Genomic DNA, 17,977 nt, shown 5'->3' on the forward strand with positions numbered 1-17,977 from the left:
ACATCCTTGTGTAGCAACTTTCCATGAAAGGCTTTTGCAGGAAGTCGCATCCACAAATATCCACTTGATCCAAAACTTACGTGGTATATGAAAAGTTTTTACTGAGCCACCTGTGGTCTTATAGCATCATAGGCTATAGGGCTCATAGTTGCATTGTTTCACCTAACACGGTTTAATCAAACAATATAATGGAAATTTTCTATAGTGATCCACTTTCCAAGCCTAGGATAGGATGGCTACAATTGTCTATCAAAAGCAGTACTTTTAAATCACCAAAGATTAGGTGGATAAAAACTTCAAGTGGGTCACACGAGAGTGGATAAAAACTTCAAGAACTTCAAGTGGGTCACACAAGAGTGGATAAAAACTTCAAGTGGGTCACACGAGAGGTAAAATTGGGGAAATAAATTCTTAATGTTGAAACCTTCTTAGGCTCCACCTTGATGTTTATATGCTATCGAACCCATTTATAAGGTTATTCCCAATGGGATGAAGTGAAAACACCCAAAAGATAGCCTGATAAGAATGCTTGAACGGTGCTGAATGCCCACTGTTTTCTCTCGTGTGGCCCACATGAGTGTTGGATACACCTAATTTTTTGTCACACGTCCTAAAATGAGCTCTTAAAATGGATGGATGGGGTAAATTTCTCTTAAATATCTTGGTGGTCCCTACCTACCCAACATCCTTGCGTAACAACTTTCCGCGAAAGGCTTTTGCAGGAAGTCGCATCCACAAATATCCACTTGATCCAAAACTTACGGGATATATGAAAAGTTTTTACTGAGCCACCTATTGTCTTATAACATCATAGGCTATAGGGCTCATAGTTGCATTGTTTCACCTAATACGGTTTAATCAAACAATATAATGGAAATTTTCTATAGTGATCCACTTTCCAAGCCTAGGATAGGATGGCTACAATTGTCTATCAAAAGCAGTACTTTTAAATCACCAAAGATTAGGTGGATAAAAACTTCAAGTGGGTCACATGAGAGGTAAAATTGGGGAAATAAATTCTTAATGTTGAAACCTTCTTAGGCTCCACCTTGATGTTTATATGCTATCGAACCCATTTATAAGGTTATTCCCAATGGGATGAAGTGAAAACACCCAAAAGATAGCCTGATAAGAATGTTTGAATGGTGATCACTAAATACCCACTGTTTTCTCTCGTGTGGCCCACATGAGTGTTAGATACACCTAATTTTTTGTCGTACGTCCTAAAATGAGCTCTCAAAATGGATGGACAGGGTAAATTTCTCACAAATATCTTGGTGGTCCCTACCTACCCAACATCCTTGTGCAGTAACTTTCCGCGAAAGGCTTTTGCAGGAAGTCGCATCAACAAATATCCACTTGATCCAAAACTTACGTGGTATATGAAAAGTTTTTACTGAGCCACCTGTGGTCTTATAGCATCATAGGCTATAGGGCTCATAGTTGCATTGTTTCACCTAACACGGTTTAAGCAAACAATATAATGGAAATTTTTTATAGTGATCCACTTTCCAAGCCTAGGATAGGATGGCTATAATTGTCTATCAAAAGCAGTACTTTTAAATCACCAAAGATTAGGTGGATAAAAACTTCAAGTGGGTCACACGAGAGTGGATAAAAACTTCAAGAACTTCAAGTGGGTCACACGAGAGTGCTTAAAAACTTCAAGTGGGTCACACGAGAGGTAAAATTGAGGAAATAAATTCTTAATATTGAAACCTTCTTAGGCTCCCCCTTGATGTTTATATGCTATCGAACCCGTTTATAAGGTTATTCCTAATGGGATGAAGTGAAAACACCTAAAAGATAGCCTGATAAGAATGTTTGAACGGTGCTCACTGAATGCCCACTGTTTTCTCTCGTGTGGCCCACATGAGTGTTAGATACACCTAATTTTTTGTTGTACATCCTAAAATGAGCTCTCAAAATGGATGGATGGGGTAAATTTCTCACAAATATCTTGGTGGTCCCTACCTACCCAACATCCTTGTGCAGCAACTTTCCGTGAAAGGCTTTTGCAGGAACTCACATCCACAAATATCCACTTGATCCAAAACTTACGTGGTATATGAAAAGTTTTGATCGAGCCACCTGTGGTCTTATAGCATCATAGGCTATAGGGCTCGTAGTTGCATTGTTTCACCTAACTAAGTTTAATCAAACAATATAATGAAAATTTTCTATAGTGATCCACTTTCCAACCCCCGAATAGGATGGCTACAATTGTCTATCAAAAGCAGTACTTATAAATCACTATCTATTCATGATAATCCCTAACAAATAGATGGAGATTATTAATTGAATGGTTAATATTTGACAAATAATCATGACCATGGAATGGTTAATATTTATTAAATAAGTGTGATATTTGCATGGTATCTATGATAATCCCTAACAAATAGATGGAGATTATTAATTGAATGGTTAATATTTGACAAATAATCATGACCATGGAATGGTTAATATTTATTAAATAAGCTCGATATTTGCATGGTATCTCTTGAAATGTATATTTCACGTGACAAACGGTCCAGATCAATGAATTAGACAGTGCAAGTGTCCAAATACAACTAGAATCGCTGTAACGTATAAATCTTAATGTTTTTACTATATTCATAATACAATCAGATTTTTATGAGCTTTGTGATGATGAGTTCATGACATTCATTCCAACCATCATGCATACTCTCCTGTGTTTTTTCCATAGACCAAAAAAATCAAGCGAATTCATGATTGAGGTGGGGCATACAAGCAGAAACAGTTGGAAAGGAAAGGACGTGTTTTCCATGGTGTGACGTACCCATGTCATAGATTTCCATCAATTTTGGGTCCATTGCCTAACAGGAAAGGATTTTCATGATGGTCGGTGTGGATGTCGTCAATAAATCATGATGGAGCCGACAGACGTCGTTTCCACGACCATTACATTGAAATCCTTTGCACTTGACGATTTTCCATTAAATACAAAAAACAAAAATAAAAAAAATGGCGAGGCCAGGTGTGTACGGGGATCGCTGTTTCCGGATAAGACGAGCGGAAAACGGCAGCAAGTGGAAAGATAAAAAGATAAAAGATCGAGGAAAAGATAAAAAAGAAAAAAAGAAAAAAGAAAAGAAAAGAGAGGGGAGATAGGAAAACGAGAAACAGATGCAATGAAAGTGGAAATGGAATATGTGAGAATAGGTCAAGCATCCAGAAGCTCGAAAGCGAAGTTTCCTTCTCCTCTCTTTTCCTATCTCTTCTGAATTTTTCTTCCGCCCGCAGAAAAAGAAAAGAAAACAAGAGAGAGAGAGAGAGGCGTTGGATAAATGACCCATGCATCTCTTCCAGCGTAGCAATCAGCAGCAGCAGCAGTAGTACCGGCAGAGCTCTCTCTCTCTCTCTCTCTCGATCTCGAACTGCATGCATCTGGATCTGTGGCACATGCCTGCCTGACTGACTTTCTTATCGTTTTTTCCCCTTTTCCCGATCTAATTTTGCTTTGGATCGATCAATTTGGGGGTTTCCTTTGTTGATTTTGTATTCTGGAGCTTGATTCTGTATATATTTTTGATTTCTCTTGTCGCGGTTGGTTCTGTGAGGGTGGAGATTGGGATCTTTGATCTGTCGATTTGGTTTGCCGTTGGATTTTGTTGTGGAGGGTCTGAGATCGAGATCCGTGATGGTTGTTTATGATGAATTGTTGAATTTGCATTGCCTGATTGGGAATTATTGAAGCTGATTTGATGCTGGAGTGGGAAAGTTTGGGGAATTGCGTCGATTTGTGAAGATTGAGGATAGAAGTGTGGGTTTGCACCGATTTCGGTCAGTTTTCTGTCGTGGGATTGAATTCCTGCTCCTTGACTCTGTTTTCGTTTCTTTTTGTTTGCCCTTTGTGGATTGAAGGCAGCTGGTGGTGGAGATTGATATTTGTTGATCTATTAGTTTTATCATCTCCTCAGGCCGTATTGGCTGTGAATCAGAATTCAGAAAAGCCAGACAGGAAGCTTAGGAAAGAAGACTTTCGTCAGTTTGAGCTTCATTTTCCAATTTGGGTATGTGAATGAAAGTGCGTGGAATTCCACTTTCTCTTCACAAATAAATATAGGAACCCAAGAATTGGATTGGATTCTTTAAGATCTTGCATTTTGACGTGCTGTTGACAGTTGCTAAATTGCGAAGATTTCCATTTCCACTCCAATTGTCGGCTAGGGTGTGTAGATATTTGGGCAGTGTGAGGAGAGGAGAAGGTGTTCTTTTCCTTGTGTTCAGACGGATTCATCTACTGGAAACAGGGGATTTAACTGTACAGCTGGTCTGGAGTGTTTACTAAGTATCATCAGGGCCCTCAGGATGGGGTCCTGCCTATCGGTGGATGGGAGAAGTTCTCTCCCGCATTCTACATCATCTGCTTCGGGGGTCGGGAAGCAGAGGAGGAAATCGAGGAAAAAGCAAGGGATGAGAAACTCCTCGTTTGTTTCCAAGGCAGAAGAAGACCAGCTGCACAGGGTCCCTGGTAGAATGTTCTTGAATGGGGCTAGTGGGGTCGCTTCCATGTTCACCCAACAAGGAAGGAAAGGGACCAACCAGGATGCCATGATCGTTTGGGAGGTTTGTTCTTTACCTGTCACACTATTCTCTTATTTGCTTTTTCATGTGGACGTTTTTATGATTATATGTCAACTTTGGCTTATTCTGTATGATGCTGGTAAATATCTGGCTTCTTGAATATTTCCAGTTTGAATTTCTAGGAAGTCTACAGGGTGATGCACACAAGAACTTGATTGCAATATTCAAATTTAATATGGAAATAAAGAGGACCAATGTGGAAGTGATTGTGCATTTCAAGTTGGATAAGATACAATTTTGATTTGAATGTGGGTGGTAGTCCATTATTAATGGATTGGGGATAGCCCCACTTTGATCATTTCCACTTTACAGAATTGAGCTGTTATTGGAGTTCAATTCAATTCATATAATCCATATGCACCCATAATCTATGGGTTTGGGTAATTTGTCAGATCTGCCATAGTAAGATGCTTTTATCAGGTTAATGGGTGGCAGCCAATCTTTCGCTTTCTTTGAATTGTTTGGACCTCTCAAGCTTTATATCAGCATGAACTGGTTGATACATTTGCCTTTCCTTTGTTTGAGACGTTTTTGAGATTCTTTAAGGCAAATATAGATCTAGGAAAAGTTCTCTTATGCATTGTTTCATGATGTTTTTCTCGTCCATCTCTCCATGTTACCATAGGTTTCTTGATATGTCATCTTTTGTACTTTTTTGGAATAAATTAATTTCCCTTTTCCTTTGACTGGTGGCAAGAAATTCTATTGCAAAAACTCGTGGGAAATTGGTTGAAACATTACAAAAGAAAACACACCCAATTCCTGGCAGAATCACCCAGTAAATCCTTCGGAGAAACACCCAGGAGCTTACAAAACTTAACTCTCGCACACACTTGGAGATAGTTGATTTGCTTCTATTCAACAATGTTCAACCTTTTATCTCTTTACAGATTGCCTACAACACCGTGAGAAAACTAAGCTTCGTTAGCATACTGCCCCTGCTACCTCTTCGTCCCGCCTTATACCTCTCAAGGAGTGACACCATCAATTCAGGCATCATGCACATAACTTCATACTGATGAAAGCACCATCCCCACAAACTAGCTACAAAGGGAAGATGAAGGAAGACATGCTTGACACACTCTGCATCCCTTTGGCACATACAACATCCATAGACTGCCACCATATTCTGATTGAGAATGAATTAATTTCCTTTTTCCTTCTCAGAAATGAAAAACTTTTGGAATTGACTAAAGCAGCCTGCCAGCCTCTATTTGGGTTGAATTTGTAGGACATCTTACCCCAAGTTAGTTTGATTAGTTGTTTGAACAAAGTTGACTGCCTTCTCTCCAAATGATTCCCACATCTCTTCCTTTTCATTTACAATTCCTATTTCTTGATTCCTGGATTTCATGTATCCTCTTAAGAATGCTATTTTGGTTTAGTATTCTTAATCTGATCTTTTTATTTTATTTATTTTTTATTTTGTTAACTAACAAGGTATACTGATCGGTTGAGCGGGAATATTGTCATTTCTTGCTGAGTCTGTTAAACGATATCTGGTTCAGGCACTCTTTTTTTTGCTTCTCTGCGGAGTTGGATTCACTTTTGCATTTGGCCCAAAATTTATCCTATCTTTCGAATATTTCATCACATGTAGCTTTTGGTGGGAAACTAGAAAATCTTCTTTCATTTCTATGTCCCATTGAACAAAAATCGTTCTTTTATTTCTTTGCTGTTCTCTTTAACATGATTCTGTGTTTGAGGAAACAGAATGGCTCCTTCCTTTCTCTAGATTATGCACAACAGTCCTTGTATCCTTTCTTATCTCCCAGAAGTCATGTTTGTGATTGAAAATTCAAAATTTTACTGCAGGAGCATATATCGAAGAGTTGATCTGTGGAATATGTGCATGAGATCCGGTCCATGAACTGAGTGGGCCCTAAAATATGAACATGCATTCTCCCAAAATGTGGGCTATGTACTGTTGGTTTGCATCTGTTGGAATATGGTTGTAGTAGGGATGTGGAATAGCAATTTTTGTGGATTCCTTCTTCCATGGATGAGCCTAATATTCGATTTGTAGAAATCCTTGTCCAATTGGTAGCCCTTTTTCCCCAATATGTAAGGATCCAAAAATTGGGAAGCCTTCACTATCCATGGATACGTTTGCCTTCAGCAAAGGTTTCCTTGCATCCAAACAACCCCTTAGTCATTCTGTTGTTACTCCTATTGACTATCTTATCATTGATTCCTTCGGAAATAGGACTCATTGTTATTATTTTATGGTATCAATATGGAGTTAGCCAATATGATGTCTTTTCAGAAAAAAAAAAAGGCGAATATGAATGTCTGTACAAAAGATGTATCTATGTGCTGTCTTTTTTTTCTTTAAAAAAAAAAAACACTGTTGTATCTACATGCTGTCCCTAAGTCAAATTGGACAATCTCTCATATTGCTACTTGTAATAGTTTGTAAAGATGATTCATACTACGTGAAATTGCTTAAAACTTGAAATTGGCTCGGAAATCAGTAAATGCTGATTTTAGACTTTCATCTTATCTTGCATTTAAAATTTCTGTCCATCTAGTATCAGTCAAGCCTGGGGTACATGTGTTTGTGACCATGTCCATTTGTATGCAATTGCTAGATAATTACATTCATCCATTAACTGAAACTGGTGACTGCTTTTCTCCAGAATTTTGGTTCAAGAACAGATACAGTTTTCTGTGGGGTTTTTGATGGCCATGGTCCCTATGGTCATTTTGTTGCGAGGAGAGTGAGGGATTCTCTTCCCCTGAAGCTCAGTGCACATTGGGAAGTAAACATAGGTGGCGATGACGGGTTGAGGGAGAACAACAGCAGTGCAGCAGGAAGTATGAACTCTGAAGAAACTACCTCTTTATTCATGGATGACGAACTGAGGGCTTCCGTGGATCTTGAAGAGAAAGAGAAACATCCAGAGATCTTTCTGACACTTAAAGAGTCTTTTATGAAGGCTTTCAAAGTTATGGATAAGGAGCTGAGGCTTCATCCGAGCATAGATTGCTTCTGCAGTGGAACAACAGCGGTGACCTTGGTCAAGCAGGTAATAATGTGCTTTGAGAAAATTTGATTCAATAGTTTGCAGATACAAATAAGAGGGAGAAAAAGAAAAGGAGAACAGGCGAATCTGACCACTGTGGATTTACAAAAATTTGTTTGCACAATCAAGCAATGTCAAACTTGCATATGCATTTCTCCTCCTCCTTTTAAAACTTTTTCTTGATCTTATTTCTCGCTGCTATTCTGTAGGGTCAGGACCTTATAATTGGAAACATTGGTGACTCAAGAGCCATACTGGGTACAAGAGATCAAGATGACTCTCTGGTTGCAGTTCAGTTGACTGTGGACCTCAAGCCAAATCTTCCAAGTTAGTCTCTCCATTTCCTCTGTAAATGCACTTGATATTTGTGTTGACTCAAGTTTAATACTGTCTTAGCATCTTTGAACTTCTCTTCTTTATGTCATGCCTAAGTTATAACTAATAAGTGACTGTTAACAGATCAAACAGATGCAGATCTGCCTTATGACTTGGCTATTTTAGGTGCAAAAATTTGGCTGTAATTTTGCTGTCTGAAACACCATCATTTCATCTTCACACACACACGGGGACGGGCTGCTCTTCATATTTATTATTTAGTATTTCTTGCTACAAAATTATTTTTCAAATAATCTCAAAGATATTTGTATTATGAGGGTGTTTGGTTTAAGGTTGGTGTGGGAACAGGGTGGGTTGCTGAGAAAATCCTTGGGTAGGGCAGGAGTGCCTGTATTCATTGTTTCTGGCTTTATTTGCAATTGCTACCCCAAAAAGGGACTTATTTGCAATTTCTAGCCAGAAAAGGGACCCTGTTAATGAGTTTTATGAATTGATTAGTGGCAAAGTGGCGTGGAATGTCACTTTTGTAGAAATCTCAAAGATAAAGAAATAGTGTGCTCGGATGTTTTGTTGGGGATGCTCAATGGAGCCCAGGTGGTCCACACTGCACAGTAATCATCATGAAAAAGTATGAAGATGGATCAGAAAGGCCATTTTACCTCAAAATCCTTCTATTACGAATGTGTTGGTAGTGATGGTAGGAGGCCTTTGTGGTCGAAGGTTTGGTGCAATTCCCACACACGGCTCACCTACAGTGGAAGCCTTTTCTTGAACGCCCATGGCTAATATGTTCCTGACACTAGATAACCTGAAGAAGAGGAAGCTTGCCTTGGGGATTCCTGAAACTAGATGTATGGTACAGTGAGTCTCCTCTGCATGAAGAATTCAGGGACCCATTCAAGATCATGGATCACATGGACAGCTGTGTAGATCAGATGTTTCGAAGGTGCAGTGCGGTGGTTTGATTGAATGGAACTTACAAGAAATGTGAAAGTTTCGGAAATTGTTAGCTCGAATGTATGGAGCCCCACCCTTAGATGAAATCTGAAAGACTTGGAAACTGTTAGTTTTGGCAAGATGATGGAATGGCTGCAGCAGATCTTCATTGCAAGAAAGGGGCAAGATAAACATATATGGTGTCCACAAGTAGACGGTGTTTATTTGGTATTTGGTACACACTCTAGTTGATATTTTACATGATCAAGGTATTCAATAACAGTAATGCTGGCTGTAACAGCCAGCCTTATTGCCACTGCGATACAGGTCGTAACGGCCGTAAGTCAATTTTTATTTTTTATTTTAAAGAAAAAATGTATCATCCTCATATCTGCCCTGTATTGGCTCCTTACGGGCCCATATCGGTCCGTATCGACCCATTCCGGCTGTTATGACCATTATAGGTCTGTGATGGATTTTTATTTTTATTTTTTCCTAGTGGGTGCTATGGCCCTGTATTGCGTGATGAGCATCACCATTACTGTTAAGTAGCAGCCGTTTCAGCCACAATGTATGCATTTTTCAATACAATGTATATGATTCCCTCCCTGTCTCTCTCACCCAATTCTTGAGATAATGGAAAGCTCCGCCTCCCACTGAAAATGTTGGCATGTCTCGGGAAGCCTCTTACTGTGGATTAGCTGAAATGCAGAGGGATGGCCTTCCAAACAGATGCGTAATGTGTTGCTGGCCAGAGGAGGATGTTAATCATCTCTTCGTAAGTTGCATGGTGGTTATAAAGATTTAGGGTGGAGTCCTGAGTGAATTTGGCAAGCGATGAGTCTTCACGAAAATGCCGATCTGGGTTGCCACCTTCTGTTTTGTAATCTGGACAGTCTGGTTAGAAAGAAACAGGAGACTATATTTTAAAGGGAAAATCTTGGGGGGTGCAAGAGCTGATTGATTGTATCTTCAAAATCTGCTTCGAGTGGGTCAGATTTGGTAGCAATTTTAGAAGCATTTCTAGACAGATGTTGCAGTTCAAGTGGGAAACATTGTTATGTACATGGCGGGAAAAGACTCCAAATGCTAGATGGGTTCTGCAATTGGAAGGGTGGTTGAAAATCAATTTTGACAAATGTTCTTTAGGCAATCCTAGGCTGGCGGGAGTGGGAGGCACAATCTTTAAGAGCAGTGGGAGCTTGCTAGCAGATTTTCTGGGCCCTTTTATCACTGCCAACTCCAACCATGCGGTGGCAGCAGCTCGGTTCAATGCGATTCAAGTGACAGGCAGTTACTTTTTCTGGGTGATCTTCGTGGGACATTCTGCAAATGTCATCTCTTGGGTGAATCCAAAGGTGTACCCCTAGAGGTTGGAAAATATTATATAGGAGGTGCTCAATCTAATTGACAATCAGCGAGTGAAAATTTCAAGAATGATCAGGGAGGCAAATGATAGGGATGATTCCCTAGCCAAGGCAGGCGCCAGCATTGGTTCGTTGTCCATTGTGGAGGAGATGATTCTCCATGTTGTATTGTAATTTTTGCCTCTTTTTTGTTGCGTTTTTTGTTTGTTTCTTTCTTCTTCATATATATATATATATTGAATTTCTTCTTCATTAATAAATATCTACCCTTCAATAAAAGAAGAGGAAGTTTTCCATGCCAAATATATGTTTCACATTTTGGAAAGACGAGGAATTCATTGATCATCTGTTTCTACACTGCTCCTTAGTTAGGGAACTGTGGGAGCATTTTCTTGATACGTTTGGTGTAGCTTGGGTGATGCAAAGGTCAGTAAAGGGTCTTATAGGAAGGTGCTGTGGAAAATGTTATCTTACTCTATTATGTGGAACACATGGAAAAAAGAAATGAGAGGATTCTTGAGATACAGTGTCATCCATTGAATGTGTCAAAAGATACTGCGACCTCAATGATTTATTGGGCCATGGTGAGACTGGAATTTCTGGGAAGTATCAAGGGTGGAATTTTTTAACGCCTGAGGAGCGTCTGGTTTTAGTTAAGGCTCGGTTATTATCTCTTTGGTGATGTTCCTGGACTTTGATGTTGCCTGTGCTGATGAAGCATGTGTCTGTCACAATGTCTTTTTTGTACCATTCGGGGGGTTGGAGTGACAAGGGGGCCACTAATTCTGTTGGCTCATCAACAACGACACCTTTTGTATTTTCTTTCCTTATTGGTCAGTAAATGTTGGCTGTAACAGCTAGCCTTATTGCCATTACAATACAGGCCATACGAAATGGCCGTAAGTCAATTTTTTTACACACATAAAACTTTAAACATTATGCTAACATAAAAAATACAGGAGTGCTAAGTCTATCTTACATGAGTGTTGTCATATGTGATCGCATAATCGCATACCATGGTTCAGATTGCTCATGCTATGGTCGCATATGCCATGCAGGAAGTATGCCATGGCATACTAAAGTATGCCATGATTATGCAATGGCATAATTGCATAATCATGGCATAATGGTCAACAGTCAAGTTTCTTGTAGATTGTAATAAGTTGTAAGTCGTAACTTGTATTGTATGCATCAACTCATCAAGATTCAAGTTATCAATACAATTTCTATATTTGTAGTTTTCAATAATTAATTCTTTCTTAGTGTAAATTGTTGATTATTTAAATTTGTTTTGTTATATTTAATATAATATAACTCAACGTATAGATGGCCTAATAGTCAAACAGAACTACAATAAAATAGGTAAATAAACCCAATTCAATCACTTGTAGTAATTATACATAGTTTTTCTTAATTTTTTTCTATTTTTTTCTTCTTCTTTTTTTTTTTTACCATTTTTGATTTTTTTTTTTAAATATTCAAAAAAAGAAAAGAAAAAGCCATCAGCCTGAGAAAGAATTAATTATTGTACAGGATGAGTAAATTCAATTCAAGGGCAGAAAACTACCTCTGTTGAAGATTTCCTGATGCTATCTGTCCTCTCTTTGGATCATTTCTACAATATTTATCTTTTATGCTCTGCACAGATACCTTGGGAACTGCAGTCTGCCTGTTTATTCCTTTTTTTTTTTTTTTCTTTCTGTGCTTAAAATCCTTCTTATCCTATTGAAAAGCGAACTGGCAGTAGCTCTCCTAAATATGCTTGAAATTACTTTAGGGAAAAAGGGAAAAAAAACTGGGACTTGAATTATAAGACAGACTGGTTTAGGGACACTTTTTGTTTTTTACTTTTTTTGAAAGATGAGAATTTCATCGAAGAAAGAAAGACTACAAAAAAGAAACTAAAAAGAACAGAAAGAGACACAGGAACAAAGAAAGAAAAACACTAAAAGAGAAGGGAAAGAAATACAAAATACGGCCTCGTCTGGCTATAAACCCTGGAAAAGCTAAGCTACAGGGCCCAGTCCCTAAAGAGGACCAACACCCTGAAGAAAAATTGTTGCCGAAGAAATTCTAAGATTCCGGAAGCATCGATTGTTTCTTTCAGCCCACACAGCCCACAAGACGGCCAAGAGAAGGGTTCTCCATTTCTTTTTCCTAGAACTCCTCCTGGCTCCGCATGCCAACTGTAGAATAGCTGATCCACAAAATTGGGCATTGCCCATGATACTCCAGCCATATGAAGGATGCTCCACCAAATATTCAAGGAGGAGGAGCAGTCAATAAAGAGATGATTCACTGTTTCCTTCGCTCTTAGACAGAGAAGACACACATTTGTGATTGGTAATCCTCTTTTTCTCAAGTTGTCAATTGTCAGAACTCTGTTCCGACCCACTAGCCACCCAAATGCTGCAACCTTGGGCGGCACCCCATAAGACCACAGAGGGCCCGTGTGGCAAGAAGCTGAAGAAATCGAGAACACAAGAGTTAATAACTTCCAAATGGCCAGGCTTTTCACTACCTTTTTCTCTATACAGTCAACAATACTTTATGCAGTCATAGTCAATTCCCTCTTCCAACATAAGTTTAAAGATCTATAATTTTTGTGAAAATGTCCAGAAAGCTCTCTATTTGCAGCTAATTTTTTGCTCATTTTTTACAAACTATGTAAGTTAACGTTTTTACTCCGTAATTTTCCATTATATCTGTTATTGGGAAATAATTTTCAACAGTGATGCAACTTTGAGGAAAAAGTAAATTATTCATGTATTTAATTCCTTTTTAGTTTTTCTCACAGGGGAGGCAGAGAGGATCAGGCAATGCAGAGGGCGGGTGTTTGCCCTTCAGGATGAGCCAGAGGTAGCTCGAGTTTGGCTCCCTAACAATGATTCCCCAGGCCTGGCAATGGCGAGGGCTTTTGGTGACTTCTGCCTCAAGGATTTTGGTTTAATTTCTGTACCAGAAATTTCCTATCGCCGCCTCACGGAAAAGGATGAATTCATCGTGTTGGCCACTGATGGGGTAAGGGAAAATCAAACTTCTATCTTTTGATCCTCTCTCTTTTCTATCCAGCTATGTCAGGCATAAAAACAAACTCCTAGGTGTGAAAAAGAAAAAAAGAGTAACTTTTACTCCGTAGACTTGCTTGAGGATAAACTTATTTGGCATCGCAATTACTTGGATGTCTTTTAAATAAGCTGGGAACAAATGGTTAGATAGATTTTACAAATACCCAAATGTGCATTGCAAGCTCTTATTTATCTGCAGAAAAAGGAAATCCTTTGTGATAGTACTTGCTGCCTTATATGGCTGAACAGTTTGCATAAACAATGCCTTCATATTTCTCACAATGTAGATTTGAAAGGAGTTTGAACCTCACCAAAATACCCATTATATCGAATACTTCTCAAGGAACACTAGAAGGGTTTGTTGTTAACAACCTACACAATTCAAAAAGGAAATTTTCTCATGTTGTTTATTTAAAAAACTAACAAATTCCTTTTATGGTGACAATAAAATCTTCAGGGCAATGAGTACTTCAAAGACTGCAAGGAAGTCTATTTATACTTGGGTTGTTAAACGATAATATAACAAATATATTGTCAAACGAGAGTTGTGACTGGTGAGATGAGAAACCCAGTGTAATGAGATTCCTACTCTGATGCTGGTGCAGTTTCCTTGCCATTTATTTGACATATTTCTGGATTTTTCAATGGTATAAGAGTTCTATGGGACAATTTGTTGCTGGTCACCCTACGAATTAGCAATAACTAAAAAAAAAATGCAATTAAAAGATAAATATGTAGAATTTCTCTACATAAAACCCTAAGGTATCGCACAGAAGGGGTTTCTGGGGATTCAGACCAGCATAATTGAAACCTATCGCTAGAATCAGGAAGAAAAAGCATTCTTCATTCAAAATAATCATAAACAGCATTCTTCATTCAAAATAATCATTGCTAACTTGCATAAGTCCACTTGTATTAGCCATATTTACATAAATCTCTCTATTATTACCAAAAAGCCTTGAAAAGAAGCCTATTGGTTACATTTAATTCAGAAACCAAATATAAAACCATATCGTTCCACATAAAGTGACCTCGTCTACTTGCTGCAAAAGAATCCAAATCAAAACATGGAATATCTATTTAATTCCAATCAATTGGTACGAAGATGCCACATTCTATTCAATATCTTTTTATGTCATGTGTATGCCTCTTGTGTACAACCCATAATGACATACGATGCTGTACGGTGGGTATACAATCCTATTTGTCTGCAGACAAGTGGATATACAATACTAATTTTCTGCAGCTGTATGACATATAAAACACATGTAGTGTTATTGAGACTCTAACTAGACCTCTACATATCATCATATGCTCTTTTTCATAGATCCATATGTCTTTATATAGCTGCAATGTCTGTATAGTGTATACAAACCTCAAGTTAGCAATCGGTGATATAATATGGGCTGGAACACCATCCAAGTGGACTGAACTACTATCCAATTGGTATGAGTGGAAGCCACAGTCCATCGAATTGCAGGTTCTGTCGTATGCATGGCCTGGACGCATCACTCTCCTCCGTAGAAAAAGTCATGCAACATTGATCCAACCGAGTTTGGTCAAGAAAATGCCCATATAGTCTTTTCGTTAACCTCCTACGGTTGGTGTGGACTTGATAATTGTTCACATTTTATGACTTAATAGTTGGTTGATTGCTGGTCCTGTGCCCTATTGGGAATAGGTGGCTGGATCAATATGGATTTCAATGAAATTGGTATATGGGACTAACTAGTAAGTCAACTTGGGCAGCCCAAATGGAGGCTCAGGTCAGATTGTAGACACCCAATCAGTAGGAGTGGCAATGGGCAGGCTTGGGGATGGTTCAGGCCCGGATTTTGAACCGATTGGGCCATGCCTGTTGGGTTGGGTGTGTTCAACATTTTGATATTTTTTGGCCTGGGCCTGGCCCAGTGGATTTTCTTTGTGGTGTGACTCCACATATTTATCTTTGTTTGATCTATTTACTGCTTCTGTTGAGGATTTTATCTAGTTTTATGGATGTAAATATGTGAAATTGAAGCTCAAATTGGTATATATGATCATCCTTCTTATTGCTATTCAATTTCTAGCCAATAGCTCCATCAGTAAGCCATGGATAATTTATCTTACTATTTGAGAAGCAACTAAGGGACTAGAGAAATGGTTTAGAGATGATGCCCTAGCCAAGATGTCACTTAGTTCTATGGAATGTCTACGGTTGGTTGGAAGATAGATGAATTCGCTTGGTTGGAAGAAGGGTCCTGATGTGGATAATCTCCGAAAACGGAGAATGGTTCTCCCAAATATTTGTTTGTTGTGCATGGCCAATTCAGAGTGGGTGGATCATCTCTTCCTTCATTGCCCGATTGCTAGCTTCTTGTATAATAGCATCCTGTCCAAGTTCAAAGTTTGTCGGGCTTCACCTAATTCTATCGATTTATTCATTATGTCTTGACATGAGGTGGAGAGTGTAAAAGCATTGAAAGATAAATGGCAGCTTTGTCTCTTGGCGGGTCTTTGGTCGGTTTGGGAAGAAAGAAATGAGAGATGCTTTAGTAATTTGAGTCACTCTCCTAGGTGTGTTGTCTTAAGAACAAGGGGCCTGGTCATTGAATGGGCCTCTTGTTGGGGGGAAGGTGTGTTCATTCTTCTTCTTCTTCTTCTTCTTCTCCCTTCTTTCATTTTTTTTTTTTTTTTTTATAATTCTTTTTATAATTAGTTCGGGTGGTTGTTTGCTCCTTGCTCTTTGTATAGTTTTGCATCTTTTCGGCATTTGTTAATAAATTTTTTGTCATCTTTCAAGTTAAAAAGAGAAAAAAAAAACTACCGAATGAGACAAAGTTAGAAAGAGGATGGCGTGTACATGAATGAATACCCTTACAAAGAGCAATGGGTAGATTACCTTCATATGATGGCGGAGGCAAGGGCTCAAAAGAATGATGATCTTTTGACAGGACATGAGGATTGGTAAAAGTCATGATCACATGAACTCTATCTCCGTGTTTAGAATGTCTATCACGGTATGCTGTAATGGCCGTTACATAAAGGTAACAGTGGCAACTGTTACATGTTACGGGGCCATAACGGTTGTAATAGTCGTTATGGAAAAAAAAAGGCCAGTAACTGCCAATAACGGCTGGTTACATCCCCTGTAAAGGCCATAACAATCTTGTAATGGTCTGTTACGGAACAAATGCAGGTTTTTTAGACTTTTTTTTTTTTTTTTTTTCATAGTTACCGGGAAAATATAGGTTTTTCAATTTTTATTTTTTTTAAAGAGACCACAATGGCCATTATGGGGGCTGTAATAGTTGTTACAACCTATGTTGTAAAGGTAACGGTGGTGGCCATTATGGACCACTGTTAGCATTATGGAAATACCTCGACGTTAGGAGTAAACCTGTAAAGGCCAATTTGCATGTTCCATAAACATCTCCCAGTTCCAATAGTATCCGGTACAATGGGAAGAGTAGTTATGGAGCTCTCTTCAAACCCCTTAGAGAAATGTGGAATTTGTTCAAAGAATGTGACATCGGGTGACACAACGTTTTCAGGAGACTGGGTTATGACATTTGATCCCCATTAGGTACTGGAGTATCCAAGAAAAATACACTTGATAACCCTTTGTTCAAACTAATCATAAAAATGATTAAGCTGATACACAACCAAACACCATGGGAGGACTAGAGTAGGAGGAAATATGAGGACACAAGACAGAGAGAGGTGACTTCCCATGTAGGACATATGAAGGCATCCAATTCATTAAATAGTGCAATTAAGATTGCATAGCTCCAAAATATTTTCAGAACCTTCATATTCAACAATAAGGCTCTAGCAACTTCAAGTAAACGACGATTCTTACATTTCTCTACTCCATTTTGTTGTAGTATATTTGCAAATGAAGTTTGGTGAATAATGTCATAAGATGAAAAGTATGAATTAAATTAATGAGATAAATATTCTCTAGAATTATATGAATGCAGAACACAAACCCTAGAATTGAATTGAATTGAATTTGCGCTCTCATATGAAATTCTTTGAAGCAAGAAAACACTTCTGATCAATCTTTCATAATATAAACCATGTCATATGAGGATAATCATCCACAAAAAATAAAAAAGTACTTGAAAATAGATAAACCATCAAGATGAACTGGACCCCAAATATCAAAATGTACTAAATTAAAATGTTTATCACTTATTGTCTAGACAATGAAGAAAAGATAGTTTATAGTGTTTACTCAACTCACAGGCCCCATGCTCTAACCTAGACACATGCGATAATGATGGGATTGGACCTTTCAAAATACTAAAGGACTGATGACCAAGCTTGGAATGCCACTGATGAGGAGAGACATATGTTGAGCTCCAGTTATTTCACGATCGAGGTAATAAGAGTGCATTTGCTTAATGCTCTCACTAATCATCATCTCCATCTTTAGATCCTGAAATTCACAACAAAAATGATAAAATGTGAAAGAACAATTTAAGGACTTGGTTAGCTTACTTGCCAATAACAAACTCAAAGAAAATTTAGGAATGTAAAACACTAATGACAATGAAAGCGATGGTGCAAGATAGGCCATACCCAACGCAAACACATGGTTGGAGTACCATATGCTAATACGACATAAGATATGGATGACGATTGTACTAAC

The 17,977-nt window shown here is 38.4% G+C and overlaps 1 protein-coding gene across 2 annotated transcripts in view; it reads left to right on the top strand.

The window, feature by feature from the left end:
- The first annotated feature begins 3,111 nt into the window (after nt 1-3,111).
- The window catches only part of LOC131239753 (probable protein phosphatase 2C 33), a 33,933-nt gene continuing 19,067 nt past the window's right edge, over nt 3,112-17,977 (top strand). Inside the window, exons 1-4 of one of the 2 annotated variants that reach the window (XM_058237609.1) lie at nt 3,112-4,590; nt 7,248-7,637; nt 7,844-7,961; nt 13,059-13,294. In XM_058237609.1, the coding sequence (XP_058093592.1) occupies nt 4,333-4,590; nt 7,248-7,637; nt 7,844-7,961; nt 13,059-13,294 (1,002 nt within the window). In that variant the 5' untranslated portion in view covers nt 3,112-4,332. The remainder of the gene's footprint in view (nt 4,591-7,247; nt 7,638-7,843; nt 7,962-13,058; nt 13,295-17,977) is intronic. The other variant, XM_058237610.1, reaches the window with a different exon arrangement.

Source organism: Magnolia sinica, chromosome 3, assembly GCF_029962835.1.
Source record: "Magnolia sinica isolate HGM2019 chromosome 3, MsV1, whole genome shotgun sequence".
In the NCBI taxonomy this organism is placed as follows: Eukaryota; Viridiplantae; Streptophyta; class Magnoliopsida; order Magnoliales; family Magnoliaceae; genus Magnolia; species Magnolia sinica.